Source organism: Salvia splendens, chromosome 21, assembly GCF_004379255.2.
Source record: "Salvia splendens isolate huo1 chromosome 21, SspV2, whole genome shotgun sequence".
Taxonomy (NCBI): domain Eukaryota; kingdom Viridiplantae; phylum Streptophyta; class Magnoliopsida; order Lamiales; family Lamiaceae; genus Salvia; species Salvia splendens.
In genome coordinates, this window is record NC_056052.1 from 21,385,619 (window position 1) to 21,402,903 (window position 17,285).

Consider the following 17,285-nt stretch of genomic DNA (forward strand, 5'->3'; position numbering starts at 1 on the left):
TCGGTTTTAGGCGCCTGTTCTTTGCTCAACTTAAAATGGCCTGCTAATGGAGTAGAGACTGCCTTTGCATTTGTCACCTGATATTTCCTTATCACTTTCTTGATGTACTCAGCTTGCACAAGCCTCAGTTCCTTCTTCTTCCTATTTCTGACAATGTCCATGCCTAGGATTCGTTTTGCCTCCCCAAGATCCTTCATCTCAAACTTTTGTTTGAGCTCATCTTTTACAATCTGCAATTCACTCAAGCTTGATCCAGCTAGTAGAATATCATCTACATACAGTAACAGGTAGGCTATTATCAAATCTCCACTTCTCTTGACATATACACAGCTATCAAAGCTGGATCTCTCAAACTCCATCAGCTCCATTTGCTCATGGAACTTCTTGTTCCACTGCCTACTGCTCTGCTTGAGCCCGTATAGGCTTTTCTTAAGTAAGCAAACCTTCTTTTCTTCTCCAGGCCTTTCAAAACCCTTAGGCTGCATCATATAGATCGTCTCCTCTAGATCCCCATGCAAAAAAGCTGTTTTTACATCGAGTTGATGCAGCTCCCAATCAAAATGAGCTGTCAAGGCCAATAAGATCCGAATGGAGGTGTGTTTTACCACTGGAGAGAACACCTCAGTGTAGTCAATACCTTCTACTTGTGTGAATCCTCTAGCTACCAACCTTGCCTTAAAACGTATGCTTTCAACTTCCCCAACTTCAACCTTCTTCTTAAATAGCCACTTGCAACTTATGAGTTTCTGAGTCCCTGGGTCATTCACCAAAATCCAAGTCCCATTTCTCAACAAGGACTCTATTTCTTCTTCCATGGCTCTGATCCACTTCTGACTTTCCTTGCAATTTATGGCTTCTTCATAGGTTGAAGGCTCTGAGAACATGAGCACCTCTGCTACACAAAGAGCAAAGAAGCTCATATCATAATCTGAAAACCTGCTGGGCAAGCCTGCATTCCTCCTTGGATTTCTTCTGTTTCCTTGATTTGATGGATCTCCACCTCTTGTGTTTTCATCTGACTGAGAACTGGAAGCTCCACCTTCTTCTTGGTGTTCAGAGATTTCAACATCCTCATCAGCATCAGACCAAGCAGATTTCCCATCAAACTCAAACTCTTGTATGCTAGAGCTACTGTCACCACCAGGGGGTGCTCTACTTTTCTTGAATGGCATTTCTCCTTCATCGAACACTACATCTCTACTCACAATGATATTCTGACCCCCTTCATCCATATTCCATAACCTATACCCCTTCACTCCATCTTGGTATCCCAACATCACACATTTTCTTGCTCTTGGTTCCAACTTATTCTGCTTGATATGTGCATAAGCCGCACACCCAAAAATCTTCAAGCCTGAGTAGTCTCCCAAAGTTCCATACCATCTCTGATCAGGAGTCTCATTAGAAATTGATGAAGAGGGGCATTTGTTAATCAGATCAGCTGCAGTTGAAACAGCCTCTGCCCAAAATTTCTTTGGCATTCCAGAGTAGAACAACATGCATCTCACTCTTTCCACAGACGGCGCCACCTGTTGGGTTGCGATGTCGCTGATCTCACACTTTCCAGCAACGTCCTGTTCATCCTCTCTGCCAGCCCGTTCTGTTGAGGGTTCCTTGGCACGGTCCTATGCCTTCTTATCCCTTTCATTTTACAGAAGCTATCAAACTCAGTAGATAAGAACTCCATCCCATTATCAGTTCTTAAGTACTTCAGCACTGACCCCCTCTCATTTTCATATCTAGTATGCCATTCTCTAAACCTCTCAAATGCTTGAGACTTCTCTTTGAGGATGTAAACCCATACCTTTCTTGAATAGTCATCTATAATAGATATGAAATACTTACCTCCACCTATGGATTCTGCTGGAGAAGGCCCCCATAAGTCACTGTGAGCATATACAAAGGGAGCTGTTGTAGTGTGCTTTCCACCAGAGAATGGTAGCCTTTTTGCCTTTCCAAGAATACAAGACTCACATTTGTTGAGCCTCTCTGATGTCCCCAGCCTCATTACACCCAGCTTAGCAAGCTCCTTGATGCCCTTTTCCCCCACATGCCCAAGTCTAGCATGCCACAGATCCAGGCTCTCTGACTGAGTAACATTTGCTGCATTGATCACGGTTTCACCCACCAAGTAATACAGGGTATTCTTTCTTTTGGCCTCCATGACTATTCTGGGACCCTTTGTCACCCTGAGCACTCCGTTACTGGACTCAAACCTGTAGCCCTTGGACTCCAGCAGCCCTAAAGAAATCAAGTTTCTCTTGATCTGAGGTATGAACCTCACTTCTGTGAGAGTTTTTACACTACCATCACTCACCTTCAGCTTGATTTCTACAATCCCTCTAACATCACATGTCTGATCATTCCCCAACATTACTGATCCTGTGTGTGCTGTCAACTTTTGAAACCAGGATCTGTGGGAGCATATATGAAAGGAGCAACCCGAGTCCATGATCCAAGATTCTTCAATTCTTGCCCCTGAGAGTATATTCAAGGCCTCATTGGCCTCCACTTCCTGAGCAAGATCTGCAGTATTTGAACCTGCATTGATCGCTTGTTCTTGCTTCCTTTTCCAAGCAAAACATGCCTTCTTCAAGTGACCCGGCTTTCTGCAATAGTAGCAGCTTCTAGTCTCCCTCTCTCCCTCAGCCTTTTCTTTGTTTTGTTTCTTCTTGTTGAAAACTTTCTTGTTCTGACCCTTCTTCAAGAAAAGACTCTCAGCCACTGGATCATTTTGTCTAGTAGAAGTGGAATAATCATTCTTATGCGATTCCTTCATTTTCAGAGCAGAATGAATTTCTTCATATGTAACCTTGGACTCTCTTCCAAGTAACACCGCATCCTTGAAGTGTTCAAAACTCTTAGGAAGCGAATTCAGCAGCATCAAGGCTTTATCTTCATCCTTGATCATTTCATCGATATTTTCCAAATCATCTACACACTTACCAAATTCTTCAAGTTGCTCTGTAATTCCTCTCGCATCTGAGAATCTGAATGCAAGGAGCTTCTGCTTCAGGTGTAAACGATTTGTAATGGACTTGGTCATGTACAATGACTCAAGTTTTGTCCATACTCCCGCAGCTGTCTCCTCTTTGGAGACTTCCCTCAGAACCCTATCTGACAAATTCAAGATTAGGGTGCTGTAGGCTCTATACTGCATATCCTGAAGCTTTCCTTTCTCTTTTTCATCGACCTCCGCTTCTTTCTCGGCATCGACTTCATTCTTCAAGATATTCCATAGGCCCTGCTGCATCAAGATGGCCTTTATCTTCAACCTCCACAGCCCAAAGTCATTTTTCCCGGTGAACTTCTCCACCTCAAACTTAGCTGTAGACATTTCTCAAACAGACGGTGGGCAATCGCCAAGATCAGCTCAAGTACCGGAATTCTTGGACCCTAACTATCCCAGAAAGCAATCAAGAACTCCTTTGGGAAATTCCCACAGACGGCGCCACCTATTGGGTTGCGATGTCGCTGATCTCACACACGTAATCGAGAAAATAAAGCACGCAAACGATATAACGTGGTTCGGTGATGAACCACCTACGTCCACGGAGAAGATGACCGGAATCTTATTGATGAACTCTTTACAATTACAACGAACTCACACTCACACTCTACCGCTCACAACCGCTCGCTATCTTGAGAATTAATCTCTCTGAGTGTGTGTGTATATGGTGTAATTCTGCTACTTCACTACTGAGCTCTATCGAGCTATTTATACAAGATGCAATCAAGAAATAAAATCCAACTAACTCTATTTCCCAAAGTTAGTTATAACCGCTACTCGGCTCAAAACCGAACAGCCTTCTCGGCTCAAAACCGAACTCTTCCTTCTCGGCTAGTTCCAGCTCAAAGCCGAGCTTCCTTCTTCTGCCTTCTTCTTCTCGGCTAGTTCCAGGCTAGTTCCAGCTCGGTAAGCCGAGCTTACCGAACTCCTTTCTAGCCGAGCTTACCGAACTCCTTTCTAGCCGAACTCCTTTCTAGCCGAGCTAGCTCAAAACCGAGCTTCATTTCTTGATCTCTTCTTTGAGCTGCAGAGGCTCCACCACTCGATCAAATCAGTAGTTTGCATGGATACACTTTCACAATCTATTTAAGCTATATCTGAATATTAATGACTTCCACGGGGTCACATTGTTTATGTCATCCAATTGACCAATTAATATGATTAGATATGGCAGCTAATTAATGAGATATTTTCGATATATAAATCGTTAAACATTATAACATAAATTACTATAGTAGTGCTTATTAATTATGAATAAGGTAAATAGTAGTAATATTTAAACTAAAGTAATTAATATCATGCGAATCTAATTTCAAAACCTTGTTTAAATTAAATTAAATTAAATTAAATTAAATTCGAATACACTTATGAGCCAGACCAATTTATTTAGTAAATAAAATATTAAGTTCGACTTGAAATAATACTCGACCTGGCTCAGTTCGATCGCACCCTTAGATTTATACACAATACAACCAATATTTAGTAAATAAAATATTAAGTTCGACTTGAAATAATACTCGACCTGGCTCAGTTCGATCGCACCCTTAGATTTATACACAATACAACCAACACACTCTTATAATAAATTGTTCAACATTTTAATGACATTCTTACATTGCTTTAAAAAAAATTACACAAATCGTCATATTGGACGTATAACTTACGTGGGAGATTTATGATTGATTTTGTGAACATCAAGGTTAGTCTTTTTAATTATATATAGGTTTTAACATATTTTTAGAAATAGTTATCTACAAATGACTAGTTAAATAATACTAGTACAAATTAAAAAATGTAAGTATAATTGGTAACTTGAAAAACTCAATATAGAATTGATACAAATCATACAATTAGTACTACCGATTGAAAAATGTTTAATAAATTTCAAAATTTTGAGGTATAATTGAAAAAAGTATTAAAAATTGTGATAGACTCGTTATTTAATTCTACATTAAAAAAAAAGAATGGTGTGTAGTATAATACTTCATATGGATGTCACTAAATGTACCACACTTACTTACTCGCATGTCTGCATAAAATTATTATATAAATCTAAATTTCATAAACTAATTCAATTTACTTTTTCTATATATTAAAATAAATTTTGAAAAATCGCTGTAATCCAATAAGTAATATTTAACCCTTGATAGAGGGTAAGAGCACCCACAACGCATCTCGTGGGTGTCTCTTATCTCGTCCCTCCGAGACGAGACGGACGCGGGACGCGTTGCACCGAGACAGATGGCAAGCCGTCTCGTCACGCGCCCGAGCGACGTGGCCCGCGCTGGCGCCACGCGTGACGCTCACTCGCCGACCAGCGAGTGGGCTTCGTCACGCTGACGCAATAAATCATTTTTTAAAAAAAATCGAATTTAATAAAAATAATAAAAAATCAAACTGTAATATTACCGTTTTCGACCATTTTTTTTCTTTTTTATATATATATATTTATTTTTTTACTCTATAAATACTCTTATTCCATCCTCATTACACACACAAATACACATCTATTCTTCCCAAATCATCTCCATTTCCTCTTCAATTTTCATCTAACCTCTCCAATTTTCATCACAAAATGTCTGGCGACGGAAACTCTGGCGGTGGCGGTAGCGGCTCCGGCAGGTTTGACATCAACGCGTTTGGCGACTGGGGGCATGTACAATGTATTGGGTGGTTCGGGTTCTGGTTCGTCGACGCCAGGCACCCAAGGCTCGTCGACACCGGCGGGGTACCAACCACCCCATTTTGATGTGGATGCATACCCTCGTCCCTCAGCCCCGAGGTATTCGCAGGGATTATCCCAAATTATGGAGGATTATCCGGATGAACCCACTCTGTAAGGAGAACGAGGCGGTGGAAGCTCCAGGGCATTCGACGCCGTGGAGGAAGAGGCGGAAGCGGCCAAGGAGGAGGAGGATGTAGGCCGACATCCGTACAGCCGCAAGGACATGATGGCTGTGTACAACGCCTGGATCAGCGTCTCGTACGATCCCATTGTCGGGAATCAACAAACCCGGAAGTGCTTCTGGGAAAAGGTCACCGAGGCCTACAACAAGATTAAGCCGAAGGGGTCCCGCTGCCGCACATTGAAGATGCTCCGCGCTCACTTTGACCGAGTCGACAGAGAGGTCAAAAAATTCTGCGGCATCTACAAGACTAAAGAGGCTCATTACCAAAGCGGAGCTACGGGAGCCGACATTCTGAGATTGGCTTTGCGAGTCTATTTCAACGACACCGACAAAGAATTCAAACATGTCGATGTTTAGGAGGTCGTCAAAGACGAGGCAAGGTGGGCCGGCGGTGTCCAGTCCAGCACGGGCTCGACCTCGAAGCGCACGAAGCACACGGTGGGTGGCCAATACTCGTCTAGTGGGGGCGGTTCAGGCAGCGCCGCACAAGAGGTTGTCTCGCTGGAGGTTGAGGGCACGGCGGACAATGCAGGGGGTTCCTCCCGTGGGCGCCGTCGGCTGCAAGGGACCAAGGCGGCTAGAGGGAGGAGGGGCCAAGGCGAATCAAGCCAGGCGGGCTCCCAAGGGCCGCCCTCCTCCTTAATGTCCATGTACTTCACCGCCACGATGGCGGACACTTCCCGCATGACGCCTGCCCAATTTCAAGCCCATAATGCCGGCATTGTGTATCTGGCGGGAAAACTTGGTATTCCGCCTCCACCGCCTCCGGGGGATGATTCGTCGGCGGAGTAGTTTTTATAATTTCTATAAAATTATATTTTAAATTATGTATTTTTTTATTTATTTGCCACGAATTTAATTATGTATTTTTTTAGGATTTTAAGTTGTAAATTTTATTTTATTTAATGAAGTGTGTTTTTATTAATTGAATTTGTTGGAAATAAAAATAAAAAATGAAATTGAATGAATAGTTAAAGGATGAGATGATTAAGAGATGTAGGGTTGCAGGTTCTGTCTATTAGTTAAGAGATGGAGTGAAAAGTACAGTGGGGGCCATGAATAGTTAAGAGATGAGACGGTTAAGAGACGGATAATAGATAGTGTTGCGGATGACCAAGTAGATTAATTTCAACTATAAAGTAATTACATCAATTTTTCTTGTTAAGAAAAATATAGTTTGGTGACAGTCTTACTCTGCAACTTCAAAGCAAAAATAGACATTGGAATTATGAACGAATAATAACTGCCACATTAATAATTTAATCTTTAAACTTAAAATATTGTTTGTGTGGCAAAGTGGCGCAGACAGCCAACTAATACATTTATTTGATCTTTTACCTGCTTAAATAAATATTCTCAAGATCCATCCGTCCCTAATAATTACACAACTTCACTTTTTCTTTAAAATTAACTCCTATCCTATATATGGGAGGAAAAATATATATTCTAATAATTACAGAACTTAATTTGGCATACTTTATAGGATGAATATTCCCTAAAAAGAGATAATTATATACTCCAAATATTGAAAGTTTTATTCCCTAAAAAGAGATAATTATATACTCCAAATATTGAAAGTTTTAGTAAGAGCACCTGCATCGGTGCTCTACGCATCGAGGTCGTTGTGCCGCTGGCACGGTGAAGCTCTGCTCGCTGATGTGCTCTTGCCAGCGGCACGACCAGTTAGGCTTGGTATACTGAAAAGCATGTTTCGAGCAAGTTCGCGCGAATAGAATCTTGTTTGAATACGGAAAACTATACAATCCACTTTTAACCCGATTCAGTATTATTCGAGCAGTATCGCACGAATAGGATCAGTATATTATTACATTGTGTTTGCTTGTGTATTTATAAGATGTTTTATAAACATTTAAATGTATAAAAAGTAAACAAAGTCTAAGTCATTTGCTTAGTAGACTGGTTGTGAGCGTCGTCCACTTTAAGGTAACACAGTCAGTTCTATGCAATGCTTTGCAAAAGAAAAAGAAGAATTTCACAACCCAAATAGGCTTAGACTACCTATCGTGAAAGGTTGCAATGTCAGTCCGATTATTTCTAAGCCTTTCTGAAATAAGATGCCGTTGGTGTGGTATAGCACTGAATGGATCTAACAGCAAGACGTGTCTTTATGCTATCTACTGAAAGACTAGGTCTTGATAAAATACTATTTCTTAATCTACATATGTTAGCATTGAACATACGGTATTGATTATGCACTACTTTGACTTATCAAATGGTGCGAGTTTTTGCAACCCAATAATCTTGATATATTGGGTTGTGGTGATTAATATCTAACGGTGCTAGAATTGCTATTATGTTGAATCGTGCGCGAGGTGAGTCTCGTTTGATAATGTCCTCAAGAGGAGCTTGAACAAGGTTTTTATTATTCGGAAACTGTCCAGTTGGAATTTAATTATTCCATGAATAATAAATAAGTGTTTAAGTCCACTCTTGAAATTAATAAGATGTTAATTAATTAAGTCCATATCAGACTTCAATTAATTAATGGACATTTGTATCTTAAGCGCGAGAAATAAACAATAAACAAAACGGAAACCTGGATTACTTGTAATTTCGGATTTGGATGGGCAGTGCAATATTACTTCTGTAGTGGCTCCTCGTAATATTCCAATATAAGCTTATATTAAATTGTGTGTTCAATTTAATTAGTAAAAAGTTAATTGGGTGAGACCATATCCAAAACCTTCTATAGATCCCTGACTGGACCCAATATGAACTTAATATAAATAGGAGAATAAATGAGACAGAAAATATAATTATCATTATGGAAAATTTTCGTCCCCTCTCTAATTAGGAGAGGACGATTTTTCTTCAGCTCTCATCCGTGAGAAAGTTCTGTCTTCTTTATTCGAGTCCTAGTATTTTGATAAGATTATCCCACACTGATTTCGGAATACAGTTCGGGAACTAGTTAGAAGATTCGTGGTCTAGTATTGAAGATCATCACGTGGAAAAGACGCAAGCAATCGTCGATTCTTTGGAGAATCTAAATCGGTAACTCTAAACTGTAGAAATCATGTTTAGGATTTACATTTTTTAAGCTTGAATTATTTGCGTTCTAGCATGCAATTATCTGTTTAACATGTGAATAGATTAATCTCATAATTGGTCAAATAGATCATTATCTGATTTATTTGTTTTGTACAAGTCTTCCGCTGTGCAAGGGGATTCAAACCCCAGCACGACCCTGCTTGATGCATAGAGCACCGCTGAGCAGGGTGACGTGGCGGCATTTCATTGGCCAATGGTAATTCCGTTGGATATATTTTAAAAAAAAAATCGAAAATAATACCAAAAATTAAGAAAAATATTTTCGGATTCCCAAAAATATGGCCTTTTTTCTACCTTTTTTGATTTTTTAAAATTTTTTAATCCCAAAATCATCTATAATTACACACATTCATTATCCATTTTATGAATTTAATTATGTAATTTTTAATTTTTAGGACTTTAATTATGTAATTTCTAGTTTTTTTAGTAATTTGTAATAGTATTTCGAGTATTTTTAATGCATTTTTATATTGTGAAAATGTTTTTATTTAAATTGAATAATAGAATGGTGTGACCATTGAGCATGCTCTTGCCAAAGAGTATAGAGTAAAAGTGGATACGGGCCCACTTCCATGATCTTGCCAAAGAGTATGGAGTAAAAGTGGGTCCGGGCCCACTTCCATGTTCTTGCCAAAGAGCATAGACGTAACGTAAATGCTCGGGATTTGTTTGATTTGGTGGGTTAGGAGATAATCAAGCTTTTCATATGATGTAGTGTCTTTTCATTTGAAATTATATACCACTACTATTATATTATCGATAATAACAGAACAGTCCATACTTTAATCTTTAATATAGTATTTACCTATTTATTATATCCAACAATTTTAATTTATTTATAAAAAAAATTTAATTAAAATAAAAGAACTATGCACCGGATGAGTTCATTGCCAATTGGGACACTCAACTGTCACCAAAGGAATAAAAGATCAATCCAACAACTATTTTGACAAAAATGCTTCTCCATTTTCAAATAATGGAAAATTCACCCCATATATAAAAAGAAAGTTAAAAAGGAGCAGCTGCGGATAAGATCACAAGAAATGTCCACGCCCTATTACTTAATTCATTCATCCACCAAAATCATTTTTAATATATTTTTCATATTTAGAAAACGAATATTAATAATGAATTTTCTAAATTCAATTTAATTTGTTGACATGTGACTCCAGTCTCTGGCGTTCATTATTTTATGACTAGGGAAGGTACCGTGTTTACTGTTAAGGATGTTATTTGGTCCAATCTAAACGAATTTTTAAGCTATTCGAATACAAGTAATTTGGATTATAATTTTTTCATGATATAAACTTTCCATCCTAGCCCTCTATTTATTCTCTTACAACATTATTCTTCATATATTTGTGAAATTGTGGTCCAAGGCTCATAACTACTTTGAATTATAAATTTGATAGTTTTGAACTATCTATCAGCATCTGCAATGTATGTAGTGTACATGACGCCGATTCAAAGCCCCTACATCACTCTCACATAATATCTTTGTTTTAATTGAAAATAAATTTAAATTTAAATGTTGTGATGAACTTAAAGTCCGAGATTAAAGTTTATAGGTTGCATCATGACCCATGATAAACTTGAATTTAAGACCTTTGGTCTTGTACATTATCTCTCTATCACTGGGCCAAGTGGCAAACTCACACAAACTTTCACATAAGACCAATGGTGGATCCAGAAACCGGAATTCGTGGGGTCGGACATAGTGAACAATATTTTTATTATTTCCTAATTTTATGGCGTCTTTTCGTTGCTTCCTCCTTCGCCGTCGTCCTCATACACCCTACTAAAGTAATCAAACAACGTGTCGTAAATATCATCGTCGTCGTAAATACATTTTCATGCTTGAATACGTTGTCGAAATAAGTAGCTTAGAAATCACAATGGCCGTAAACAATATGCATCCCTTTTTTTTTACTTCATTTACAAAAATTTAAATTGTCAAATTCCATGATTTGATAATAAGTCTTTTAGACAAAAAAAGCAATAAAAGTGATAAATATTTCGTTATTGAAAATAGATATTTTACATTTAATTAAAATCAGATATAAATACTACTCCCGATGGTCTCATAATTAATTAAAAAGTTATGAAATTATTTAGCACAACTTTTTATATTTTGAAATTATCTATTTTTATTACTTTATTAAAATAAGATAGATATGTATATATAGTTACCAATCCATTATTTTTGAAAAAAATAGTTACAGAATTAAATTGTATAGGTATTAATTTAATATTGGTAGCCATTACAGTTAATTACTTACTTTAATTAGTAGAAGTATTCATTTATTAGTGATCACACAGTGAAAAGTTAATTAAGTGAATTATCAAAATTGAAAATTAAAACTATTATATTAATTTCCAGTAATTTAATACGCAATAAAAAAAATGGAGTAAAACGTTATTCAAATAACCATCTTCTTCTTTTCCTCTTCTCGCCTGTAACTCTATTTTCATTCTCTGCATTTCAATTTTTTTTCAAATTCTTCCTCTCATTTATTCGAACTACTTATATAAGAACAGTGACAACTGACAAACTCTCTTTCCCGTGGGGTCGACGTTGACTTCAAAGGGCAGAACTAATGGAGTTACGTTGGCCGGCGGTGGGGTCGGTCGACCCCGCTCGACCCCACCTGGATCCGCCAGTGCATGAGACGGAGTATCTTTTATTTCGTCAATTCATCCAGCATAAACTAATTAAATTATCTCATTTTCTTATTTTAGTTATCTTTAAAAAAACATCATTTACTTTTTTCTCATTTTAAATAACTAAATCTCAAACTTTATTACATATATATATTATGAAATAAATAAAAGAAATAAGTTTCATATTTTATTAATTTTATTAATTATTTTTTATACTATTTCTTAAAATACTGACCAAATCTGAAAATGGCGTGGTGTCGCGGATGTAGTAAATACAACCAATGGCCCAACGCATATTGAATTTCTTTAATTCCAAAGATTGATGTATCATCTAAATTTTAAATATCTGCCACTTATTGCAATTGCCAAGCTGTAAAAGGGAATATCTCCTACTCCAACGTTAAAAAGTTGTTACCTTTAACATTATAATCGACAGTAAATGTACGGACCTCATCATCAATAAAATTGGCAAATTTTGAATAAATAGGCGTATTCAAAGTTAGATTCATATAAGCTAATGCAAATAATAGGAAACTAATGAATTGTTGCAATTCATTTTATTTTCCTTGCACACAACTAAAATCCACATGAATCTCTCAAATAGAGAATTAAATGAATTGTATATGCCGTTTTTATTCCCCACAATCTTCATTTGATTGATTGCACATTTGGTATGTATACCTCACCCTCTTAGTTGTTTATTCCAATTGTACAACAAGATGTTATTTTGTTCACTCCTCTCAAAATAAGACCAACTTTGTGTCGTGTATAATGTTCTCAACTTTCTTGGTGTATATTCTGAATTTGTGAAGAGAGGAAATGAATTCAACAAATTGTGGAAATGGATCTGCTGAAGAGGAAGTGTACAATGCTCAAAGGGTGAAGAAGCAATACCATCGTCACTCCTCCCAACAAATTCAGCAACTTGAAGAGTAGTTATACTATTCCTTCATCTTCTTCAATTCATTTTGCATGTTTATGTTTGTCTTGACAAAGCATTCTTCTTCTTCTTTTTTTGTGGTGCAGTTTCTATAAGGAATACCCTCACCCTGATCGGAACCAAAGGCAGCAATTGAGCCGGGAATTAGGCCTCGACCAGAAGCAGATCAAGTTCTGGTTTCAGAATAAGAGAACTCAGATTAAGGTGTTGTCTAATCTGTGATGCGACCTTTAAATTTATGTTCATTTATATATTATAATTAAAAAAAAAAGAATTAGTGTCTAACCTCACCTGGCCTAATTCCTTTCTTTCAATATATATCTTCAGGCTCAGAATGAAAAGGCAGACAACAACGTTCTCCGGTCCCAAAACGAGAAGATTCATTTTGAGAATCTCGCGATGCAAGAAGCGTTAAGGACCGTTGTTTGTCCAGCATGTAACGCTACATCTCTCGCCGATGAAGATAAATCCCACATTTTGCACGCACTCAGGATGGAAAACGCGCGCTTGAAACAAGAGGTCATTAATGATTTTCATGTAATGAGTTACATACATATGCTTTCTTTCTAACAGCTACTGCCTATGACAGTATCAGCAAACAATGGACTACTTTTCCAACTACGCAGTGGACTCTCTTAAGAAACACTCTCTAGGAGAAGGGGTGGGAGTTAGTCCTCAAGAAGATTATGGGCATATGCCTCCACATTCCGAGAATCTCGTACCACCACATGACTCGACTGGAACGCAGGATCTGGACAAATCTAGCCTCATTGAGGCAGCATGTGGTGCCATGAATGAGCTTATTGAACTTTTTCATGTGAACGAGCCACTGTGGATCAAGTCCATGGGAGAAGGGAGGTATACTCTGCATCGTGACAGTTACGATAAGCTTTTTCCCAGATCAAGTCACTTGAAAACTACAAGTGCTCGGTTTGAATCGTCCAAGGATTCAGCTGAGGTGGACATGGCTGCAATACATTTAACTGAAAGGCTTCTTGATGTGGTAAAGTAAAACTCTAGTAGTATATGCTAACACTTTTTTCCTTGAAAATGGACTACTTGTTTGTTTTCAATTCAAATTCTTGTTTTGTTGCTGTTGCAGGATAAATGGAAGGACATGTTTCCAACTATTGTCATCAAGGCGAGGATCATTAAATCGATCGATACAGGGATCATGGGTGGCTTGTTGCACCTGGTACACACCTACCTATACATGTCCTTGCTATATGTGAAAAATCTAACTAATTTTGATATACAGATGTATGAAAAGAGGCACATTTTGTCACCTCTTGTGGCTCCTCGAGAATTCTTCTTCATTCGCTACTGTCGACAGCTTAACTCAAGCACTTGGATGATGGTAGATGTATCTTATGATTTTATCAAAGAGCTCCAAGACGTTGATCCTATGCGTTCATGGAAGCTTCCTTCAGGATGTATGATTCAAGATATGTCAAACGGAAAATCAGCTGTGAGTTGCATATAATTACTTGAACAATGATGAAGCAATGCACAATCATTCATTAGCTGCTTCTTTTTTTTATAGGTTACATGGATTGAACATGTTCAAGTGGACGACAAATCATTGACTCATCGTATGTATAGAGACTTGGTGTGCAACGGCCAAGCATACGGAGCCAAAAGGTGGACTACTTCACTCAAGAGGATGTGTGAGAGATTTGCATTCTCGATGGGAATAACTACGAAGCCTAAACATGAACTTGAAGGGGGTATGGCATTAACTTGTTTCTTCCTATATACTATTACAATGCTTGTCGTAATCGGTTTTTCTTCTTCACACAGTCATTAGCTCACTAGAAGGAAAACAAAACGTAATGAAGCTCTGTCATAGAATGGAGAAGAGCTTCTGTGAAGTATTGAGCATGTCAGACAAACTTGATTTCCCACAGCTGTCTGATCAAAGTAGTGGAGTTCGAGTCTCGCTTAGGAGAAGTAATGGAGCCGGCCAACCTGAGGGCTTCATCGTCAGTGCAGCAACCTCGCTCTGGCTTCCCCTTTCGAAAGAGAATCTCTTTAACTTCTTCAAAGATGAGAACAAAAGAGCTGAGGTTTATTATATACCAAGTTACTAATGCATCTTTATGAGATATATGTAGATAGGGACGTCAATTTAGCCCGTAACCCGTGGGCTGGCCCGAATAGCCCGCCAAATCTATAGGGTTAGGGTTGAAAATTTTCAGCCCGATAAAATTACAGCCCGATTAGCCCGCACCCGATTAACCCTCAACCCGTTAGGGCCAGACCCGAAAACCCGATGGGCTGGCCCGGAAACCCGATAAAATTTCTATTGTTCTATTTGTTTGACTCTAATTCGACACTTTATTGATTATTTTATAATATAGATTACTGAAAAAATAACTTTCCATTTTATATATTAAATATATAAATTATATATATTAAGTTTTATTAATATAACAATAGATAAATGGATTAGAAACTTCAAATTCACTAAAAAATATATTTAAATTTCTAAACATGCTTTAAAATTTCTTAATGTTTATGTTTTATTTTGCATAAATCTCAAATATTAGTATTTGATCATGTTTATGTTTGAGTTTAAACATATATCTCAAATTTATCATAATTAAATATTTTACATTTTATAAATATAACTAATTTTAATCATTATTTATTAGATTGATCGCTTGTTAATTTTATCGGTAGCAACCCGATTAACCCGATGGGCTAGCCCGAAACCCGAGCTTTTAGGGTTAGGGTTGAACTTTTATAACCCGGAAAAATCACAGCCCGACTAGCCCGCACCCGATTGACCCGCAACCCGAATAGGGTTGGCCCGAAACCCGGTGGGCTGGCCCGATTGACATCCCTATATGTAGAAGGACTAATGCATTTTCTATGCAGTGGGATGTGTTATCGAGTGGGAATCCTGTGCATGCCGTGGCTTGCATCCCAACCGGGATAAATCCCGGAAATTGCATCTCCATCATCCAGGTTATATTCTAAATCATTCCAACACTTAATGATACATAGTCTCATTTCCTACCCTGATAATGTATGACAGCCTTTTGTTCCGGAAGAAACGAAGATGTTGATGTTGCAAGAGAGTAGCATGGACACACTGGGAGGAACAATGATCTATACCCCAATAGATTTAGCAGCTATGATATCGGTGGTGAATGGCGAGGAGGCGATGCAAGTTCCAATCCTGCCGTCGGGATTTATCATCTCCGACGATGGCCGTGCTAGCAAAGGAGTTGGATCACTCCTTACAGTTGCATTTCAAATACTGGTGTGTCGCAACACATTAACAAAGCAACTAAATATGGAGTCTGTGGCGACGGTGCACACTCTTATAAGCTCCACAGTTCAGAAGATTAAATTGGCACTTGATTATTCTGATTAGATTTATCAACTAATTAGGTGTTTCGCTTGTTTTGGCCTCTCAGACTGTTACATTATCATAACAAGATCGTTTCATCTTTTTATATTTCTGTTTTCAACATTAGATATACATAAATCATGTATTTAGGATGGTAGAAGAATAGTTCTTTTGTCCTTGAACATTATTTATGAGCCTTATACTGAATTTAGTGAATTGATGTCTTTACTTCTTTATTTTTTTTTATGAATAAATAAATTAAGAAAAACTGAAACTCTTGTTTACATCATACACTCGGGTATACCCGAGGAAAGTACAAGTGAAAAGCCACAAGTCAGCTAGAATGAAAAAACATGGTAGAGACCAAGAATCAAAAAGCAAGGAGCAAGGCCCCAACAAGAACGACCTCAATTCACGTCACCCATCGAAACCCAGAGTGGGTGGGCCTCGTTAAAACCCCTTGGGGATAAAACCCTATGGGATAAAACTCCCCAAGGGAAAAAAGAGTACCCTGATGAGTGACTCAAAGTGCGTCGAAGACCAAAATCATCCGAAAGAAGTGAACACCATCATCTGTCTGGAAGGTGGAGAAGGACCTGCTCGTGTGGGAAATGTAAATACAATATGTTGTAGGTAGCTTCTTTGATCTCAAAGATGACTATAACTGCATCACATGCCTTCCCATCAAAGATAATCTTGTTTCGCGTTCTCCAAATGATCGCCACTGAAGCCATGAGTGCAATCCTCTTCGCTATCTGAACAATCTGTGAACCTCTGATCTGCCGTCCTACCCGTTTGATGACACTCCTGATCGTCGTCGATCTCCTCGCGATGCCAAGCCACATCATGATCTTTCCCCAAATAGCCCAAGTCTTCGGCCATTTGAAAAAGAGATGGTCTGCTGATTCCTCCTCCCAACGACAAAGCTGACAAGTAGGGTCCAAGTTCTCCAAGAAGTGGAGGCGATCCCGTGTGGAAAGGCGTCCTCAAAGTGCGAGCCAAGTAATGAACGAGTACTTAGGATGGACAAAGTCCTTCCAAACATACTTAGCCCAGAATCATCTCTCACCTCTAGGCCTAAACCACTCATATGCCTAGTGAACCCCTTTCCCCGCGAACCAAGTACTCCAGAGTGTTGTGATCTCATCTCGGGTGCATCTGTCCAACATCTCATCCCGGATGGACAAGAGCTTCTTTATGAGCATAGAGTCGTTCTTCTTGTGCGCCGTCCAATCCCAGATAGAATTATTCCTGATGTATTCTGCATGAATCCATCGAATCCAGAGGGAGTCCTTCTTCGAGTGAATGTTCCAGAGGGTCTTGACATGAAGTGCC

General features: G+C 38.4%; 1 protein-coding gene across 1 annotated transcript; it reads left to right on the forward strand.

The window, feature by feature from the left end:
• The first annotated feature begins 12,181 nt into the window (after window positions 1–12,181).
• On the forward strand, window positions 12,182–16,003 carry LOC121783911 (homeobox-leucine zipper protein HDG11-like). Its single transcript, XM_042182097.1, has 11 exons — window positions 12,182–12,323; window positions 12,465–12,584; window positions 12,679–12,796; window positions 12,920–13,111; window positions 13,182–13,595; window positions 13,695–13,787; window positions 13,851–14,060; window positions 14,136–14,319; window positions 14,393–14,658; window positions 15,473–15,562; window positions 15,633–16,003. The coding sequence occupies exons 2-11, from the start codon at window positions 12,472–12,474 to the stop codon at window positions 15,972–15,974; spliced, it is 2,022 nt and encodes a 673-aa protein (XP_042038031.1). The 5' UTR covers window positions 12,182–12,323; window positions 12,465–12,471; the 3' UTR covers window positions 15,975–16,003.
• Window positions 16,004–17,285: the final 1,282 nt, after the last annotated feature.

Excerpts from the sequence above, each read along its gene's own strand:
- LOC121783911 (XM_042182097.1), top strand. The coding sequence starts at position 12,472 with ATGAATTCAACAAATTGTGGAAATGGATCTGCTGAAGAGGAAGTGTAC. Across the intron at positions 13,112-13,181 it reads ACGCGCGCTTGAAACAAGAG|TATCAGCAAACAATGGACTA; the intron begins GTCATTAATGAT and ends TGCCTATGACAG. Across the intron at positions 15,563-15,632 it reads ATTGCATCTCCATCATCCAG|CCTTTTGTTCCGGAAGAAAC; the intron begins GTTATATTCTAA and ends AATGTATGACAG.